Genomic DNA, 18,363 nt, shown 5'->3' with positions numbered 1-18,363 from the left:
AAAAGGAATGAAGTTTTAAAGGAAAGGGGAAATGTCCGGTAAATTACAAGGTTTGTTACAGTAGATGGCACATAACAGTGTATCACTCATCTAGACATGGCACTGGTAATACTCCAATCGCTCATGGAATTTCAGAAGTGATTTTTAACAATTCAATAGGCGGTTTATTTGCAGCCATTTAATTTCTAGCGAGGTGCTTTTTTTGTTGCTATTTAAAAAATATTGGGGTCTGGTTGCGGTGGTCCCAATCAGTTGTGACTTGTATTTTTTGGCTGAATTTGGGCTCATATTTGGCTTAAAGGGGATAAATATATGCACGAAGAAAAAATATATATTAAAATTAACACATATATATAGTACCAGTCAAAAGTTTGTACACACCTACTCATTCAAGGGTTTTTCTTTATTTTTACTATTTTCTACATTGTAGAATAATAGTGAAGATATCAACTATGAAATAACACATATGGAATCATGTGGTAACCAACAAAGTGTTAAACAAATCATAATATATTTTATATTTGAGATTTTTCAAATATGACAGCTTTGTACACATTTGGCATTCTCTCAACCAGCTTCGTGAGGTAGTCACCTGGAATGCATTTTAATTAACAGGTGTGCCTTATGTTCATTTGTAGAATTTCTTTCCTTCTTAATGTGTTTGAGCCAATCAAGTGCAGTCTTCGGTTTTATTCTACAATGTAGAAAATTGTAAAAATAAAGAAAAACCCTTGAATGAGTAAATGTTCTAAACATTTTGACTGATAGTGTATGTATGCCATATTTGTTTGTTATTAATTGATAATCATTTACATTGAGAAAAATACTGATATCATTAAATATCTTATTAAATATAATGGAAAATTATAAGGCTTAAACGTTTCTCCAGTTCGATTGGTCACTCCGAACGTGATTCCGACTCGTTCCCTTGAAGAGACCAGGGAAGATGCAACTTTCTTTTCTTTCAGTTCTGTGTTTCCCCAAATCCCTGTCCTTGAGTTCCAGGTAAAGATATCCCATGTGGACGGATTGGTTTGAAATGTATTTTCCTCAGAAAAGGCCCTGATTGTCAGAACAAATCATGTTAATCGTCACTTACTCCCAGACTTAAAGCAGTCAACCACTCATCCCTTTGAGAGAAACGTCTTCCCAGTGAGCCCAATATCGTGTGACCACTGTCATGTCTGATCTGTTTGGTTCTTTGTTTTTATTCCAGTTTGGGTCATAACCCATTATAGCATAGTTGGGTGGGTCATCCCAGCCCAAACCACCCCAGAAAGTTTAGCTAACACATCTCCAGAATGTTCTACAAGACTTTAAAGCTATTCAAGCTTAGTAGTGATATTGGCTGATAGTTGCCAGTATTCCCAAACCCCTTTAGACTTGCGAGGCAGCAGCATGGGGGCCATTCGGGCCTAGGTATGAAGCCCAGTGGCCCTTGGGAGTCATGGTTTAGATGTTCCTCTGAGCAGTAAGGTACTTGAGGGCGGCTGCGCCATACTTCCGGGACAGGTCTTGGTGGAACTCTTCTTTTAGGGTCTGCAGGCAGTATCGGTAGCCTGGGCTGGAGCGGAACTTGGAGATGTCGAAGCTGGGTGCGTGTGGCATGTGGATCATGAACGCGTTGGGCAGAACCATCAGGTCATACTCCTGGGGGGTGGGAAAGGGGCGGAAAAATGTATTATTTTATTTGCTTATTGGACATGGTCCGTGTACAACATTTTAGCATTTTAGCTACGTAGCTAATACTCTTCTGCCGTCCCAGCTGTGACTGAAATCATTTAAGACTCGAGAAACAAAGTCAGAAACGTTGCTCTTAGGTGCTGAACACTGAAAGGTCACAGCTTGACTTTGATTTATGGGCCGTTACAATAGCTATTATTCCTGACTTAGCGAAAGCATTAAACCTAATATCAGAGGTCTACCGCGAATCACATCTATTCTAATCATTAGCATAACCTTAACTGAATTCCAAAGATGAGTTGAGGTTTTGAATTAAACTTAAATTAAAATGAGTTATTATGTGCAGATTATTTGGAAGTAGAGTCTTTGAGGATAAAATGTGAACAATAACTTTAACAAACATTTTTCTTCTCAACAAGCCATAAACAGATAAGTGTATCCAGACTTTAACTACATCTCTTTGTCTGCCCGTCTTGTCTGCTATGGTTGTGTGGTCTACCTAGTGTGTGCAAATGTACTGTGGTGTGATAATGTGACCTGTAGGAAAAATAAATATATTATATTCTAACACCCCACCACTATCCTCCATACTGTACCTGAGCATCTAGCTCCATGATATGGGAGACCTTGTTCCAGCCAAATCCAACAAAGCGCTGGTCGTACTCAGGACAGTCCCGCTTCACCACCACATAGGGCTCAAAGTCCGCCTCCCACTCCACCTTATAGGGCGTGGTGGCTGTCCGCCACTTGGCATAGTTGGTAGGAGCATGGCCCTTGGTCCAGACATGATACCTGGGATGGCAAGGAGAAAGAGACGTGTACAGGTGTGTTAATAATAGTTTTGAACTAGATTGCATACAGTGCATTCGGAAAGTATTCAGAATCCTTGACTTTAAAAAAAACAACATTTGTATATTGTAAAATAGATTTAAAAAATTCTCATCAATCTACACACAATACCCCATAACGACAAAGCAAAAACAGATTTTGAGAATTTTTGGTGTTCAGGCCAAATAGTTCAATCTTGGTTAGTCTGAGAGTCCTTTAGGTGCCTTTTGAAAAACTCCAAGCGGGCTGACATGTGCCTTTTACTGAGGAGTGGCTTCTGTCTGGCCACTCAACCATAAATGAAGGAAAAGCAGCCAACTAGTGCTCAGAATATGTGGTAACTCCTTCAACACTGTTGGAAAAGCATTAAAGGTGAAGATGGTTGAGAGAATGCCAAGACTGTTCAAATCTGACATCAAGGCAAAGGGTGGCCACATTAAAGAATCTCAAATATAAATTGTATTTTCATTTGTTAAACACTTTTTTGGTTAATACATGATTCCATATATGTTATTTCATAGATTTGATGTCTTCATTATTATTCTACAATGTAGAAAATAGTAATAATAAAGAAAAACCCTTGAATGAGTAGGTGTGTCCAAACTTTTGACTGGTACTGCAAATATTATCAAATGACTTCAATGTAATCAATTATCAATGTAATCAATGTACTAAATATAGAATCAAAATCAGGATGGATGCTCCATGTCATGTCAACTATTTCAGAAGGGCCAATCAAACCTCCTGATCAACAAGCCAAATAGACCAATGGGGTGAGCTGTTAGTGTACCTGAAGGTGTAAAGGGTCCCCATGTCCAGCATGGAGAGCAGCTCAGCTTTGGATTTGGGAAAGGAGAGGCGATAGCGCAGCGTCTCAAAGGCCGGCACAACCAGAGCTTTCTTAGTGTGGGCCATGTCTAACTGGACCACTGACTTTCTGCGGGGATAAGATAAAGAAACCATTAATTTACAACCAAAACTGTACATCAGCTAGAGCCAAAGCTGCCACTAGTTGGTTGGAATGCATTCCTGACATTTACTCCTAGTAAAAATTCCCTGTGTTAGGTCAGTTGGATCACCACTTTATTTTAAGAATGTGAAATGTCAGAAAAATAGTAGAGAGAATGATTTATTTCAGCTTTTATTTCTTTCATCACATTCCCAGTGGGCAGACATATTCATACACTCAATTAGTATTTGGTAGCATTGCCTTTAAATTGCCTTCCACAAGCTTTCCACAATAAATGGGGTGAATTTTGGCCCATTCCTCCTGACAGCTGGTGTAACTGAGTCAGGTTTGTAGGCCTCCTTGCTCGCACACGCTTTTTCAGTTCTGCCCACACATTTCTTTTGGATTGAGATCAGGGCTTTGTGATGACCACTCCAATACCTTGACTTTGTTGTCCTTAGACATTTTGCCACAACTTTGGAAGTATGCTTAGTGTCATTGTCCATTTGGAAGACCCATTTGTGACCAAGCTTTAACTTCCTGGCTGATGTCTTGAGATGTAGCTTCAATATATCCACATAATTTTCTCCCTCGTGATGCCATCTATTTTGTGAAGTGCACCAATACCTCCTGCAGCAAAACACCCCCACAACATGATGCTGCCAGTCCCGTGCTTCACTGTTGGGAAGGTGTTCTTCGGCTTGCAAGCGTCCCCCTTTTTCCTCCAAACATAACGATGGTCACTATGGCCAAACAGTTTCATCAGACGATAGGACATTTCTCCAACAAGTACGATCTTTGTCCCCATGTGCAGTCTGGCATTTTTATGGTATTTTTTACTTCTGACCCACTGGAATTGTGATACAGTGAATTATAAGTGAAATAATCTGTCTGTAAACAATTGTTGGGAAAGTTACTTATCACGCACAAAGTAGATGTCCTAACCGACTTGACAAAACTGTAGTTTGTTAACAAGAAATTTGTGGAGTGGTTGAAAAACAAGTTTTAATGACTCCAACCTAGGTGTATGTAAACTTGCGACTTCAACTGTATGTTGTCTGTAAATTGCTTTGGATTAAAATGGCTGCTAAATGTATATATATAAAAAAATCTTAGCCAGTGGTCTGTCTATGTTTATGATGGAACATCTTCAGGAAAAACTACAACTCACCTGAGGTAATCATAGAGGCCGTACATGGGCAGGAAGTCAACGTCTGCCAGGAACACATAGGGTGTGTTGGCGTTCCTCAGGGCCACATTTCTCACCAGGTTGACGGGGTAGAACTGGCCCTCCTTGTAAACGATATGGTAGCCCACGTTCTTACGGTTCTTCAGCACCTCGGAGGCCTGGGCGTAACGCAGAAACTGTTGGGCCTCAGCGTCTGACATGTACAGGGCCAGGCTGATAGGTCCTTCCCAGTGCTTACATATGGCCTCCAGCATCTGTAACCTGAGATAAATAGAGATGTCATAAAATAGAGTGTTAGAGATACAGAGATGTATATTACATCATGATAATCAAAGCAGTGGTGGAAGTAGAGAAGAAAAGGGGGAGGAGGGGGAAGAGGAAGAAATAGAGAAAAAAGCTAAATACAATCATATTTGTAGAGAGTTGCACTCCTCATTAGCCATATCGTAATAATGAATTCATGCTTACATCACCAACAACTAGTAAACCAAAGGCCAGTAGGGCCAGAGCTATAAGGTGAGTTTTTACCTGTCCATGGAGAGCTGTGCGACCAGCGTGACGTCTGTGTCATCCCCGGCGGGCGTGTACTCGTACTGCAGAAAGTAGAGGTGCACGCGGTGCACTGTGATTCGCTCCCGCCGGAAGTCATAACATTGGTCGTCTTCATCTAGCTCCTCCAGAGCTCCTTGTAACTGGAGAGGGATGGACAGAGGGAGGTCAAAACCAATGTTTAGATTGTAAATATTCCCTCTAATAGGCTAACATGGTTTCATGACACCATGCAGTCAGAGGTGACGAGACCATGCGGCACTGTACACTCTGTTGTATTCTGGCTGGATGTCCATGGGTATCATAGTATAGTGAATAAAGGTATGGTGAATATTTAAACCTCCTTGAGGTGTTAGGGAGTGGTTTGTTAAATGTTATACAATGGGTGGTCCTAATCTTGAATGCTGATTGGTTAAAGCCGAATTCCAGACGGTGTCTATTCCACAAGTTACCACCGGCTAAATCTATGATGTTAACATGCCTATATACTCTGTTCCATCTGGCTGCGCCAGCCACTGTCTCATCAGCCCAGCCAGGCAATTTATGAACTTGATCTCCACTACAAAAAGCATCTAAACATCATCTCACATTTCTTTTAGACAAACATTTAGTTTTCAACAGCGGAGATTTGTGTAGACCTTGCTGTCTGTCTCTCCAACATTTGCAACATTGTTTCAATATTCAAATTCGATCTCCAGAACATGTCAGGAGTCAGTATGAGACAGACAGGCATACAGTGCTTCTCAGCCAGTCGTAATCATGAATCAGCTGGCATAATTTTTTGGGATCTATACAAAGAAATGTCAATAGAAAGCAGGTAAAACTAATGGAAGCCCAGTCTTTCCAGCTGCAGTTTGAAGGGATTGGGTTAGCTGTGTTTTTGGCTAGCTCCTCTGAACAGCAGTGTCCTGACAAGAGAGCACAATTTCTATGCCAGGTGAAATCACGCCTCATTATGAAGTGAATCTACAAAAAAAGTTAATTGATGTCTATTAATCCTTCTGCCATGCAAACTTATTTTAGTCATGTGTTTTTAAGAGTATTTGACAATATTTGTGAAAATTTGGGTCACAAACAACTAGATAATACATTAATTTTAACAATGTTAATTATTATTAAGTTTTTATAGTTATTTCAATGGATTTCTTATCTTTCTGACAATTGTTTAATCTCCATAGATAAACTGATATCTGCTTTTATCTGGAACAAGAAAAACCGGTTGCATTTTCCTAATAAACGAAAAACCCTATTGTGAAACATTTTCTACAAATATGGAAACAGTTCAGGTGATCGTTTGGTCTCAGTGAATTTTCAACTTCTGCGTCATTATTAAACAACCATACATTATCTCCATCATTATTAGACTGTGCGTTTCATATCTGGTCTGGAAAAGGGATCTCCTCACCGAACGACAAAAATGATTTTGCATCCTTTGAAAAGTTAATACAAAATACAAAAAATAAATATTCCGAGATCACATTTCTTTAGATATCTGCAATTGCGTAGTTTTGTCTCCTCATACTCTAGTCATTTGCCATCACGCCCATCTACCTCCCTTCAAGATTCTCTTTTTAAAGTGAACCGTTATATCAAAGGGGGCATACACTTGATCTATAAGTTATTAAACTCGCACAATCTGTATTCCATGAACTCTCTTAAAAACCACTATACGGGATCGGTGTCCCCCCCGTGGGACGGTTGAGCTAACGTAGGCTAGTGTGATTAGAATGAGATTGTAAGTAACAAAAGAAATCCCAGGACATAGACATATCTGATATGGGCAGAAAGCTTAAATGATTGTTAATCTAACTGCACTGTCCAATTTACAGTAGCTATTACAGTGAAAGAATACCATGCTATTGTTTGAGGAGAGTGCACAATTATAAACTTGGAAGTGTATTAATAAACCAATTAGGCACATTTGGGCAGTCTTGATACAACATTTTGAACAGATATGCAATGGTTCATTGGATCATTCTAAAACTTTGCACATACACTGCTACCATCTGTGGCCAATATTTAAATTGTGCCTGGGCTGGAATAATGATGATGGCAAAAAAAAAAAATCTTTACTTTATTACACGTTTTGGACATGTCTGAAATGGACAGATTTCTGAATATCAATTTTTTTAGACATTTTCTAATATACTGGAGAGACCTACAGAACCTTCTACCTTTATTGCATTATTTGAAGTGGCACCACAGGAGGCCCCTCTAAACAGTTCTTTGGGCAACATTTACTACTTTTCTAGCTAGACGTCTTATACTATTTAAGTGGAAATTTCGAAATCCCCCTACTTTTAACCATTGGACAAAGGAAGTTGTGCAACATCTCAAGCTAGAGAAAATATGTTACTCCGTTCGGGGATCTGCAATAACATTTTATAATATAACTTTACCTATCATTTGTAGAAGACATGGAGCCAGCTAATTTTACATAAAGAATCCAGAAGTTGTAGAATTATTTTTACTATTTAAAAAAAATGTCTTATAATATCTTTATTTTTTTAAACAAATTAATTATATTACTCAATTGTATATCATGCCTGCTTTAAGTCTCATTGTTATGGATGTATCCAAATAAATGTCACTAGAAAACAAATGCAAATTAAGCTACTTTGTTGTTATTCTGGCTGCACTGGTTGACATGACTGTTAGTTAGCCTTAGTTGGCTAGCTAGCAAGCAAAGGATAAGAACATTGCCAGCCAGTACAGAAATAGAACATTTAAAATTAATGACTGGGTCGCATCCATAGATACAAAACAAAAAGACTGAACGACTTGGTTGCGTCTCTGACAACTCAATCGATAGAATGAACGACGGGTGGCTTGGGTAGCAACCCTAGATTTGTGTCAGGACTGTATCTTGTGGAAGGATGAAATAGTATGAATAAATAAATAGTATGACTCGTTTCAGGAAACTAGGCGTATGTATTAAATTATGAGCCTAGTTGGTTTAGCCACAGAAAAAGTAAGCAACCTTCTCGCTAGCCATGACTGGCTGAGATAATGAGTGGGCTGGACATGCCGATAGATGAGTTCGGATTGGCCTGCCATATAGCACACTTCTGTCTATTTGAGCTGGTCAGTATTTGTAGGTAATCCTGACTAACGCAGCTTATTTATGTCTCGCGTAGTAGAACTGCTTAAGTGTTGCTCTACACTTTCTAGAGGACCGAGTTTTGAAATCAGTGGAATTATAGTTTGATAGCTAAGGAGGTGAAGAAAATGACTGTCTCCGGATTACATCTTTAAATTAAAGGCAACCATGGCATCCGTGACAGGGAGAGGTGTCCATCCATTATGTATATGGGTAAGATAGTTTAGCTAGGTACATTTTCAGATATTACACGTTTCTAATTTTGACAGAAAGTAGTTTTCATTTCAAGTTAAATTGTACTGTTTGCTAGCCAGCTAACGTTAGCTGGCTGGCTCGCTAGCTAAAGTTACGTGTATGATCTTATTATTTGTATCTCAGAGCCAATTGCTTTGCTAGCTAACATTTAACCTGGTTGGTTAGCTACCTGTGTAACAGTATAACTTTAGACCGTCCCCTCGCCCATACCTGGGCGCGAACCAGGGACCCTCTGCACATATCAACAACAGTCACCCACGAAGCATCGTTACCCATCGCTCCACAAAAGCCGCAGCCCTTGCAGAGCAAGGGGAACCACTACTTCAAGGTCTCAGAGCAAGTGACGTCACCGATTGAAATGCTATTTAGTGTGCACCACCGCTAACTAAGCTAGCCGTTTCACATCGGTTACACCTGCAGATTCATGCAGGGTAGTAATGTCATGAGTTGGTATTATGGTTCATTGTTTAGCTAGCTACATGTCTTAACAAAAGACTCCCCTATGCAAGTAATGATTTCAATAGAAAGTCACTGTGACAACTGTTGATAGACGTAGCTGGTAAATTCCCTCTAGCTATCTACTCCGGTTTCAGAACACTCTCGTCTGAGTGTGCCAGAGTGCAGAATAACTGACGAATTTATGAACGCTCAACAACCATTGAATATGGCCGGTGTCAGTAAATATTGGCAAAAAAGTGCAAATTATTGCCAGCAGCACAATTGCAGTCACCAAAATAACAACAGCCTAACCAGCTCTACTAGGGTGAGTAAAATGGTCAGGGAGCTGTTCTCTCATTTGTGTCTGGAAGTAGCTAGGCAACATTAGCTTGTGTGCTCGAATGTTGTTGTTAGGACAGAACGCTCGGATCAACCCTTAAAGAGATGGGTGGGTCTAAAGTTTAAGAGGGTATGAATGAAACTGAATGGGTGTAGACAAAGAAGAGCTCTCCTGTAGGTACCAAAACATTCAAAAGCCATTTTCTCGAATGTGAGGTTACCAGTTTATCAACTTTCAAAGCAGAATTACTTTCCCATTGTTCCTCAGATGCAGCGTATGATAAACCATTTTGTAGCTCTGTGTCTCTGCTTTTATCCAATGTAAAAAAAAAAAACAATTTCAAATGTTGCTACGAATCAAGGCGGTCGGTCACATATGTCCATCATTATTTGCATATGTTGGTAACCCTTTGTATAAAAGTGCTAATGCCCTCAACGCCAGTGTTTGGAGGATATATTGGCACGGTTTGCTGCAACACCCATGCCAATATACCCTCCAAACACCGTCTTCAAGGGCATTATCACTTAATTATGGTTAAAGTTATGGTAATGTTCTACTCACCCGAACGCTCTCTGAGGTGGCCTGGCTGGGGCAGCCAAAAAGCTCTCGTCTCAGTAGGTTCCCATCATACTCGAGGAAAGTAAGGTAGAGATTCCTGAAGAACTCCACATGCTTGTTCTTCACACGAAGTTTCTTAGGAGAGTTCCAATGGATCACCTGACATGGGACATGAACATATTACAGTACCATGGTGACGGGTAGCCATATGTCTAGATGCAGTACATTCATAAGGAAAGAATTGAGGGATTTTGCTATATTGTGTGTGTGTGTGTGTGTGTGTGTGTGTGCTTGCGTGTGTTTGTGTGTGTATGCGAGTGTGTGTATTTCACTGCATAGCCCTACCTTGAGGTCAGACACCTCTGTGTAGCACTGTTCAGAGCGTGTGTGGTCAGACAGCTGAACGTTCCAGAAGCAGGGCAGCTGATGCACTAGTACTGGGTTTTGCTTAATGAATGCATTAAAGATGTCCTGCACACAAGATTACCCACTCACATTAAAGACCTATGTAATACACTCCTAGAAAAAAGGGTTCCAAAAGGGTTCCAAACTTGAACTCTTTTGGGTTCCATGTAGAACCCTCTGTGTAAAGGGTCCTACATGGAACTCAAAAGGGTTCTACCAAGAACCCAAAAGGGTTATTCAAAGGGTTCCCCTATGGGGACAGCCGAAGAATCCTTTTAGTTTCTAGATTGCACCTTTTTTTCTAAGAGTGTATCATACACACTCATTTTAACATTAAGATCATATAGAACTCTGGCACAAAATAGTAAACATTCACATTGACACATTCTCCAAATGTTCATTAGAGATGTCCTACACACTTACATGACCATCTGCCTCATACACAGTATGCTTTGAGGCATAAGATTACCCTACTGTATATCATGGTTCCCCAACTTTTTTTTGCCCGGGGGTGGTTTTATTTGGACCCCAACATTTTTATATATATATATATATTTTTATTTTTTTTATTTTTTTATTTTTTATTGTTAGACATAAGACTGTAAAAAAAACAGGGAATCAGCTCCAAGTGATTTTTATTCAAGACATCTGTTCCCAAATATTCCCACGCATAATAGAGAGACACGTGACCGAATACAAATGTGAGCAAGGTTTGAAATTATTATGTTTTAGTCAAAAATATCTGTTTGGGCTTCTTGCTGTCAATTTGCGGTCTACAAATTATTTGTATTTATGTTCTGGCCCTCTGACCAAAAAAATCGACCCTCGGCTGAATCAAGTTGATGATTCCTGCACTATAATAACATGTTATGTAAGTAATGATCTAAAGAGTATTTAATAATATTCTGAATAAAGATAATAGACAAATAGAATTTGATCAAATTGAATAAACAGACCTGGTCCGCCAGCGAGGTACTGAGCATGCTCATCAGCTCTCTCTCGGCGGTCAGCCTCCACATCTGCTCCCAGCCAATCCGTCGCAGCCTCTCCAGGTAGAGCAGGATGACCCCAGTGTTGAAGCCTCGTCCCAGGGCGGGCCAGGGTTTGTGGTTCTTCCACAGGTTCCCCAGGTACCAGTCACTCTGGTTCTCCACCAGACCTATCACCTGCTTGTCTGCAATCACAGCATCACCAATCATCATTTTCCCAGATTTTAAAATGCTGATTATCATTGGTAAGGAGGTGGAGTCTTCAACATATAGACAGGTTTTTAACTACTAGATTATCAAATGGTATTTTTGTCACTCAACCAATTCATTAATTATTCAATCAATCAACCAGAAATGTTTATCAAATTCAAAGGTCGTACCAGTGAACTTCCTGAAGATGGCCCAGAGCTCAGCGATGTCGGTGGCGAAGGTGATGTCCGTATCCAGGACGATGACTTTTGTGAGGTCAGAGGGCAGCGCTTTGGTTAGGGTCAGCTTCATCAGGCCGTAGATACCTGAGTAGTGCTTGTTAGGTATCCATGACACCTCCGACTGGAAGAGAGTAGAAGATGGAGAGAGAAAGCAAGAGTGAGGTTGAAGAACTTTAGACCTCACAGAAAATGTTGAATTCAAAAGAAAAGGGAATATAAAGTTGCAAGGTTATGAAAAATTATGTCATTAGAAGCAACACCACTGTGGCTCTTTGTCAGGTGTAATAAGGGTATGCCCCTTCCTTTAAATAGCTAACTTGCGCAGACACCCATCTGTTTCATAAGATCCCTTTAGTATAAAATACCCTTTAAACCAGAGGTGAACCAATTGGAACATTACTACTGTTTACTCTACAGCATAAATCTTGAAAAATATCATCTGTTTTTATACCCAGGATACCCAATGAATACTGAAACCTGCACAACTTTTGGCATGCATCTGGGCAACCATGTCTGATCATTAATTCATCTTGATTCTGCAGAACGGGATCTTCATAAGTGAATCATTTGCAAATATAATCAGCTCAGAAGATGCAGTGTTTCCTTCTTCATTTGAACTGAGTTAATGAAAACTAAGTAGGTTGAGAAATTTGAGAGCACAAAGAGCTTTTGTTCCCGCTAAGCTTGTGGAGGCTGAGAGAGAATGTGATGATGGGGGGGGGAGACGGAGGCAAGTCATATTGCAGGTCGAGGCAGGTTGGTATGTGAGTTGAGAAACAATATGTTACATTAAGAACCCCTTATCAATAGCAAAGAGCCAAAGCTAGACGCACACACACGCCTGCCCACACACCCACCCACCCACCTACCCAACCACCCACAGAACAAGCACGCAACACACACAAACACACAGTACATGCATACCCCCCCACAAACACACACACATCATTTTTCTATTTACATGGACGCATACAGTGCCTTGCGAAAGTATTCGGCCCCCTTGAACTTTGCGACCTTTTGCCACATTTCAGGCTTCAAACATAAAGATATAAAACTGTATTTTTTTGTGAAGAATCAACAACAAGTGGGACACAATCATGAAGTGGAACGTCATTTATTGGAAATTTCAAACTTTTTTAACAAATCAAAAACTGAAAAATTGGGCGTGCAAAATTATTCAGCCCCTTTACTTTCAGTGCAGCAAACTCTCTCCAGAAGTTCAGTGAGGATCTCTGAATGATCCAATGTTGACCTAAATGACTAATGATGATAAATACAATCCACCTGTGTGTAATCAAGTCTCCGTATAAATGCACCTGCACTGTGATAGTCTCAGAGGTCCGTTAAAAGTGCAGAGAGCATCATGAAGAACAAGGAACACACCAGGCAGGTCCGAGATACTGTTATGAAGAAGTTTAAAGCCGGATTTGGATACAAAAAGATTTCCCAAGCTTTAAACATCCCAAGGAGAACTGTGCAAGCGATAATATTGAAATGGAAGGAGTATCAGACCACTGCAAATCTAAAAGACCTGGCCGCCCCTCTAAACTTTCAGCTCATACAAGGAGAAGACTGATCAGAGATGCAGCCAAGAGGCCCATGATCACTCTGGATGAACTGCAGAGATCTACAGCTGAGGTGAGAGACTCTGTCCATAGGACAACAATCAGTCGTATATTGCACAAATCTGGCCTTTATGGAAGAGTGGCAAGAAGAAAGCCATTTCTTAAAGAGATCCATAAAAAAGTGTTGTTTAAAGTTTGCCACAAGCCACCTGGGAGACACACCAAACATGTGGAAGAAGGTGCTCTGGTCAGATGAAACCAAAATTGAACTTTTTGGCAACAATGCAAAACGTTATGTTTGGCGTAAAAGCAACACAGCTCATCACCCTGAACACACCATCCCCACTGTCAAACATGGTGGTGGCAGCATCATGGTTTGGGCCTGCTTTTCTTCAGCAGGGACAGGGAAGATGGTTAAAATTGATGGGAAGATGGATGGAGCCAAATACAGGACCATTCTGGAAGAAAACCTGATGGAGTCTGCAAAAGACCTGAGACTGGGACGAAGATTTGTCTTCCAACAAGACAATGATCCAAAACATAAAGCAAAATCTACAATGGAATGGTTCAAAAATAAACATATCCAGGTGTTAGAATGGCCAAGTCAAAGTCCAGACCTGAATCCAATCGAGAATCTGTGGAAAGAACTGAAAACTGCTGTTCACAAATGCTCTCCATCCAACCTCACTGAGCTCGAGCTGTTTTGCAAGGAGGAATGGGAAAAAATGTCAGTCTCTCAATGTGCGAAACTGATAGAGACATACCCCAAGCGACTTACAGCTGTAATCACAGCAAAAGGTGGCGCTACAAAGTATTAACTTAAGGGGGCTGAATAATTTTGCACGCTCAATTTTTCAGTTTTTGATTTGTTAAAAAAGTTTGAAATATCCAATAAATGTCGTTCCACTTCATGATTGTGTCCCACTTGTTGTTGATTCTTCACAAAAAAATACAGTTTTATATCTTTATGTTTGAAGCATGAAATGTGGCAAAAGGTTGCAAAGTTCAAGGGGGCCGAATACTTTCGCAAGGCACTGTACTGACTGAGAGGAGAGGCGAGAGGAAAAGAAGGACTGAGATGACACATCACTGTTGTAAGAGTAAGGGAAGAGAAGGAGGGAGTAAAGAAAAAAAATGAATGAGAGCAAGGATGGTCTCTATGTCTACTGGATTTCTCTTTCTCCTGCCAACTGATTGTTTGGAAACTGGTGGAATTCCCCTTGAATGTCAATGGCTGCTCACAGAGTGCAGACAAATGATTTCCTGAACACTGATTTAAACGATAGAGCAGACACTCAGGCCCCTGGGGACCATAGGTGCCTATCACTGAGCTAGAACTCATCAAAAGAAAATACTGTAAAAGTGTGTGGGGGGTATTTACCTTGAGTTCGTCTGCGTCGTAGAAGCTAACTTGTACAGACGGAACCATCCAGGACTGGAACAGAGAACTCAGGATCTGATTGGCTACTGCGTCTGTGATGAAGTGGAAATGGAGAGGGTTTCTCCTGAGAGAGAGAAAGAGAAAGAGAGAGGTAGAGAGAGAGAAATACATATGCCAAGAGCTACTCAAGTGCTTAATCTCTCTGATTAAGAAGGGCCTGACCTTCCCTAAAGTCACAACTTCCCATGAGTCCAATAATTCATTAATAAATAATAATACATTCTACAAGTGGCCTTTGATTTGACATCAGCCATATTAGTTTAGGATTCATCAAGTAGAATAAACAACTACTGTTGCTATATCAGGTGTAGCTGTAGCTATAGCGGTAGGTGTAGTTGTATGTGAGTGAAGCTCTGTTGTGTTACCTGTGGAACAGGATGGACTTGACCAGGGTGACCACATCTCTGCTGGCGTTGTGACCGGCACACACGCACGCTACATGGATCAGCTGCACAGAAGAGAGAGGGCAGACAAGCTATGCCATCAACGCTGCTGGGAATATCGATTCCCTATGTTTACCTTTTGGCACTACAGCCATATTATTTAACTATATCTATGTTGTTTTATCCAAAACACACAAACACCACTGACAGCAGATTTGACAATACCAAACTTAAAACCAATGACCAAACAGTGAAGCCAAACAAACACAGCTAAAACACAGAGCTGCGCTAAAATACATTTCTGATTCTGGCTCACCTCACACTTCAGTATGGTGGGCGAACGGGGACACTCGGTGTGATTGGCTCTCTCCTCTGCCGTGTTCTCCACATCATCGGGCCCAGTGTCAGCTGATGCCCCCCACGCCGCATTGCCGTAGTTACCACCGTCGGCGGGCTGGCCAGCCGTGCCCTGCAATTGGTTGAGCTGCAAGCGGATCTGCCTGTTCTCCTCCTCCATCTCGCGCACCCGCGACTCTAGAACCGCCCGCTCTAGAACCCGTGCCTCGGGGGTCTCTGACAGACAGGGGGACAGGAGGAGAGAACGCCCATCTGGAGAGGGGGGAGGATTAGGGTTGAATTAAGTCTTTCATTTCTAGAGTTGCATAACACGAGGGAAGAAAGTGTTCACTTCACTTGCATTGTTGAAAAGATCGTATTTCGGCTTCTTTCTCTCTCTCATCAACCCATCTCTGTCTGTTTGACACCCTGTATAAGGAGCAGCTGGCCGACAGAGCTGAAATGTCAGACCCTGTTCCTGGTCGCTTAGAGGAAGGTGGGTGAGAGAGAGAAATACTGATATGTAGACAGTCAGACCCAACACTGACACAGATACTGTACAAGGACAGCCTTGTCCTCTAGTGTGGACACAGTAATTCACTGCTTCCTACGGCAATTCCGTAGAGCTGAAGTGAACAGACTGCACTATAACACCCCATCAGTCATCTTAGGTACAGTATGTGCGAGAGAGGATTTGCATGCACATTGTGTGTGTGTGTGTGTGTGTGTGTGTGTGTGTGTGTGTGTGTGTGTGTGTGTGTGTGTGTGTGTGTGTGTGTTTATGTGTGTGTTTGTGTGTGTTAATTAGGGCAGGCATCATTAATTGGATTTAGGAGTGTATGACAGTATGTCCACGGTCTATTGTTTTGTTTACAACAGGACTGACAATCATAAACAGACTGCCTGAGAACACTTAAGCACAGATATTCTCCGAAGAGCCTCGCTCGATTCTCAAAAGTCAGGAAAGTAACCGTAGCAATTCCAGGACAAAGAAATCTCAGAATCTCGAACAGCCTACAAGATTGTTTGTACAGATGATGCATCTTAATTTGAGCCAGTTTCACACAGCAGGATTATAATCCTGCAGCATGAGGATATGTGAATTGTTAGGGACAGATCGAAATTGGGAAGGGTTTTTTATTTATATATTGGGCACTGGTTGAGGGTAGTGTGTTTTTTCGCTGGTTTACATTCGCTCTTTTGCAGGATTTATTACATCATTTATTCTATCCTAGCCACATTTCCTCATCTGCGTGCATGCGCCTCCCTACAGTGCTTTCGGAAAGTATTCAGACCACTTGATTTTATCCACATTTTTTTACATTACAGCCTTATGCTAAAATGTCTTAAATTGTATTTTTCTTCAATCTACACACAATACCCCATAATGACAAAGCTCATTAAAAAAAATGTACAAAAAATATCACATTTACATAAGTATTCAGACCCTTTACTCAGTACTTTGTTGAAACACGTTTGGCAGTGATTACAGCCTCGAGTCTTCTTGGGTATGACGCTACAAGCTTGGCACACCTGTATTTGGGGAGTTTCTCCCATTGTTCTCTGCAGATCCGCTCAAGCTCTGGCACATTGGTTGGGGAGTGTTGCTGCACAGCTGTTTTCAGGTCTCTCCAGAGATTTTGGATCGGGCTCTGGCTGGGCCACTCAGGGACATTCAGAGACTTGTCCCAAAGCCACTCATGTATTGTCTTGGCTGTGTGCATAGGGTTGTTGTCCTGATGGAATGTGAACCTTCGCCTCAGTCTGAGGTCCTGAGCGCTCCGGAGTAGGTTTTCATCATAGATCTCCCTGTACTTGGCTTCGTTCATCTTTGTCTCGATCCTGACGAGTCTCCCAGTCCCCGCTGCTAAAAAACATCCCCACAGCATGATGCTGCCACCACCATACTTCACCATAGGGATGGTGCCAGGTTACCTCCAGACGTGACGCTTGACATTCAGGCCAAAGAGTTCAATCTTGGTTTCATCAGACAAGAGAATATTGTTTCTCATGGTCTGAGATTCTTTAGGTGCATTTTTTTCACAATTGCAGGGCCCCAAATTCTAACAACAGAAAACTCATAATTACAAATCCTCAAACATACAAGTATTGTACACCATTTTAAAGATAAACTTCTTGTTAATCCAACCACAGTGTCCGATTTCAAAAAGGCTTTACGGCAAACACATATCATGCGATTATGTTAGGTCAGCGCCTAGTCACAAAAAACATACAGCCATTTTCCAGCCAAATAGAGGAGTCACAAAAAGCAGAAATAGAGATAAAATGTATCACTAACCTTTGACCTTTTATGATCTTCATCAGATGGCACTCATAGGACTTCATGTTACACAATACATGTATGTTTTGTTCAATAAAGTTCATATTTATATCAAAAAATCACAGTTTACATTGGCGCGTTATGTTCAGTAATGTTTTGCCTCCAAAACATCCAGTGAATTTGCAGAGAGCCACCTCAATTTACAGAAATACTCATCATAAACTTTTTTTTATAAAAAAAAAATGTACCACTTTTTCTCCCCAATTTTCTGGTATCCACTTGTTAGTAGTTACTGTCTTGTCTCATCACTACAACTCCCATACGGGCTCGGGAGAAACGAAGGTCGAGAGCCATGAGTCCTCCGAAACACAACCCAACCAAGCTGCACTGCTTCTTAACACAGCGCGCATCCAACCCGAAAACCAGCCACACCAATGTGTCGGAGGAAACACCGTACAACTAGCGACCTGGTCAGCGCGCACTGCGCCCGGCCCGCCACAGGAGTCGCTAGTGCGCGATGAGACAAGGATATCCCTACCGGCCAAACCCTCCCTAACCTGGATGACGCTAGTCCAATTGTGCGTTGCCCCATGGACCTCCCGGTCGCGGCCGGCTGTGACAGAGCCTGGCTCATCGTAATCTT

General features: G+C 41.3%; 1 protein-coding gene across 6 annotated transcripts in view; it reads right to left on the bottom strand.

Annotated features, from left to right (window-relative positions):
• Positions 1-1,050: 1,050 nt before the first annotated feature.
• The window catches only part of LOC112248969 (LARGE xylosyl- and glucuronyltransferase 2-like), a 188,344-nt gene continuing 171,031 nt past the window's right edge, over positions 1,051-18,363 (bottom strand). For all 6 annotated transcript variants that reach the window (XM_042320854.1, XM_042320855.1, XM_042320852.1 and 3 more), the window contains 12 exons: positions 15,420-15,712; positions 15,086-15,168; positions 14,661-14,784; positions 11,664-11,835; positions 11,251-11,468; positions 10,235-10,360; positions 9,893-10,048; positions 5,178-5,341; positions 4,632-4,910; positions 3,302-3,448; positions 2,280-2,475; positions 1,051-1,650 (listed from right to left, as the gene is read on the bottom strand). In XM_042320854.1, the coding sequence (XP_042176788.1) occupies positions 1,453-1,650; positions 2,280-2,475; positions 3,302-3,448; positions 4,632-4,910; positions 5,178-5,341; positions 9,893-10,048; positions 10,235-10,360; positions 11,251-11,468; positions 11,664-11,835; positions 14,661-14,784; positions 15,086-15,168; positions 15,420-15,712 (2,156 nt within the window). In that variant the 3' untranslated portion in view covers positions 1,051-1,452. The remainder of the gene's footprint in view (positions 1,651-2,279; positions 2,476-3,301; positions 3,449-4,631; positions 4,911-5,177; positions 5,342-9,892; positions 10,049-10,234; positions 10,361-11,250; positions 11,469-11,663; positions 11,836-14,660; positions 14,785-15,085; positions 15,169-15,419; positions 15,713-18,363) is intronic.

Source organism: Oncorhynchus tshawytscha, linkage group LG04 (assembly GCF_018296145.1).
Source record: "Oncorhynchus tshawytscha isolate Ot180627B linkage group LG04, Otsh_v2.0, whole genome shotgun sequence".
NCBI lineage: Eukaryota > Metazoa > Chordata > Actinopteri > Salmoniformes > Salmonidae > Oncorhynchus > Oncorhynchus tshawytscha.
The sequence above is the reverse complement of the archived record's forward strand: the minus strand, read 5'-3'. Positions and strand labels throughout refer to the sequence as shown.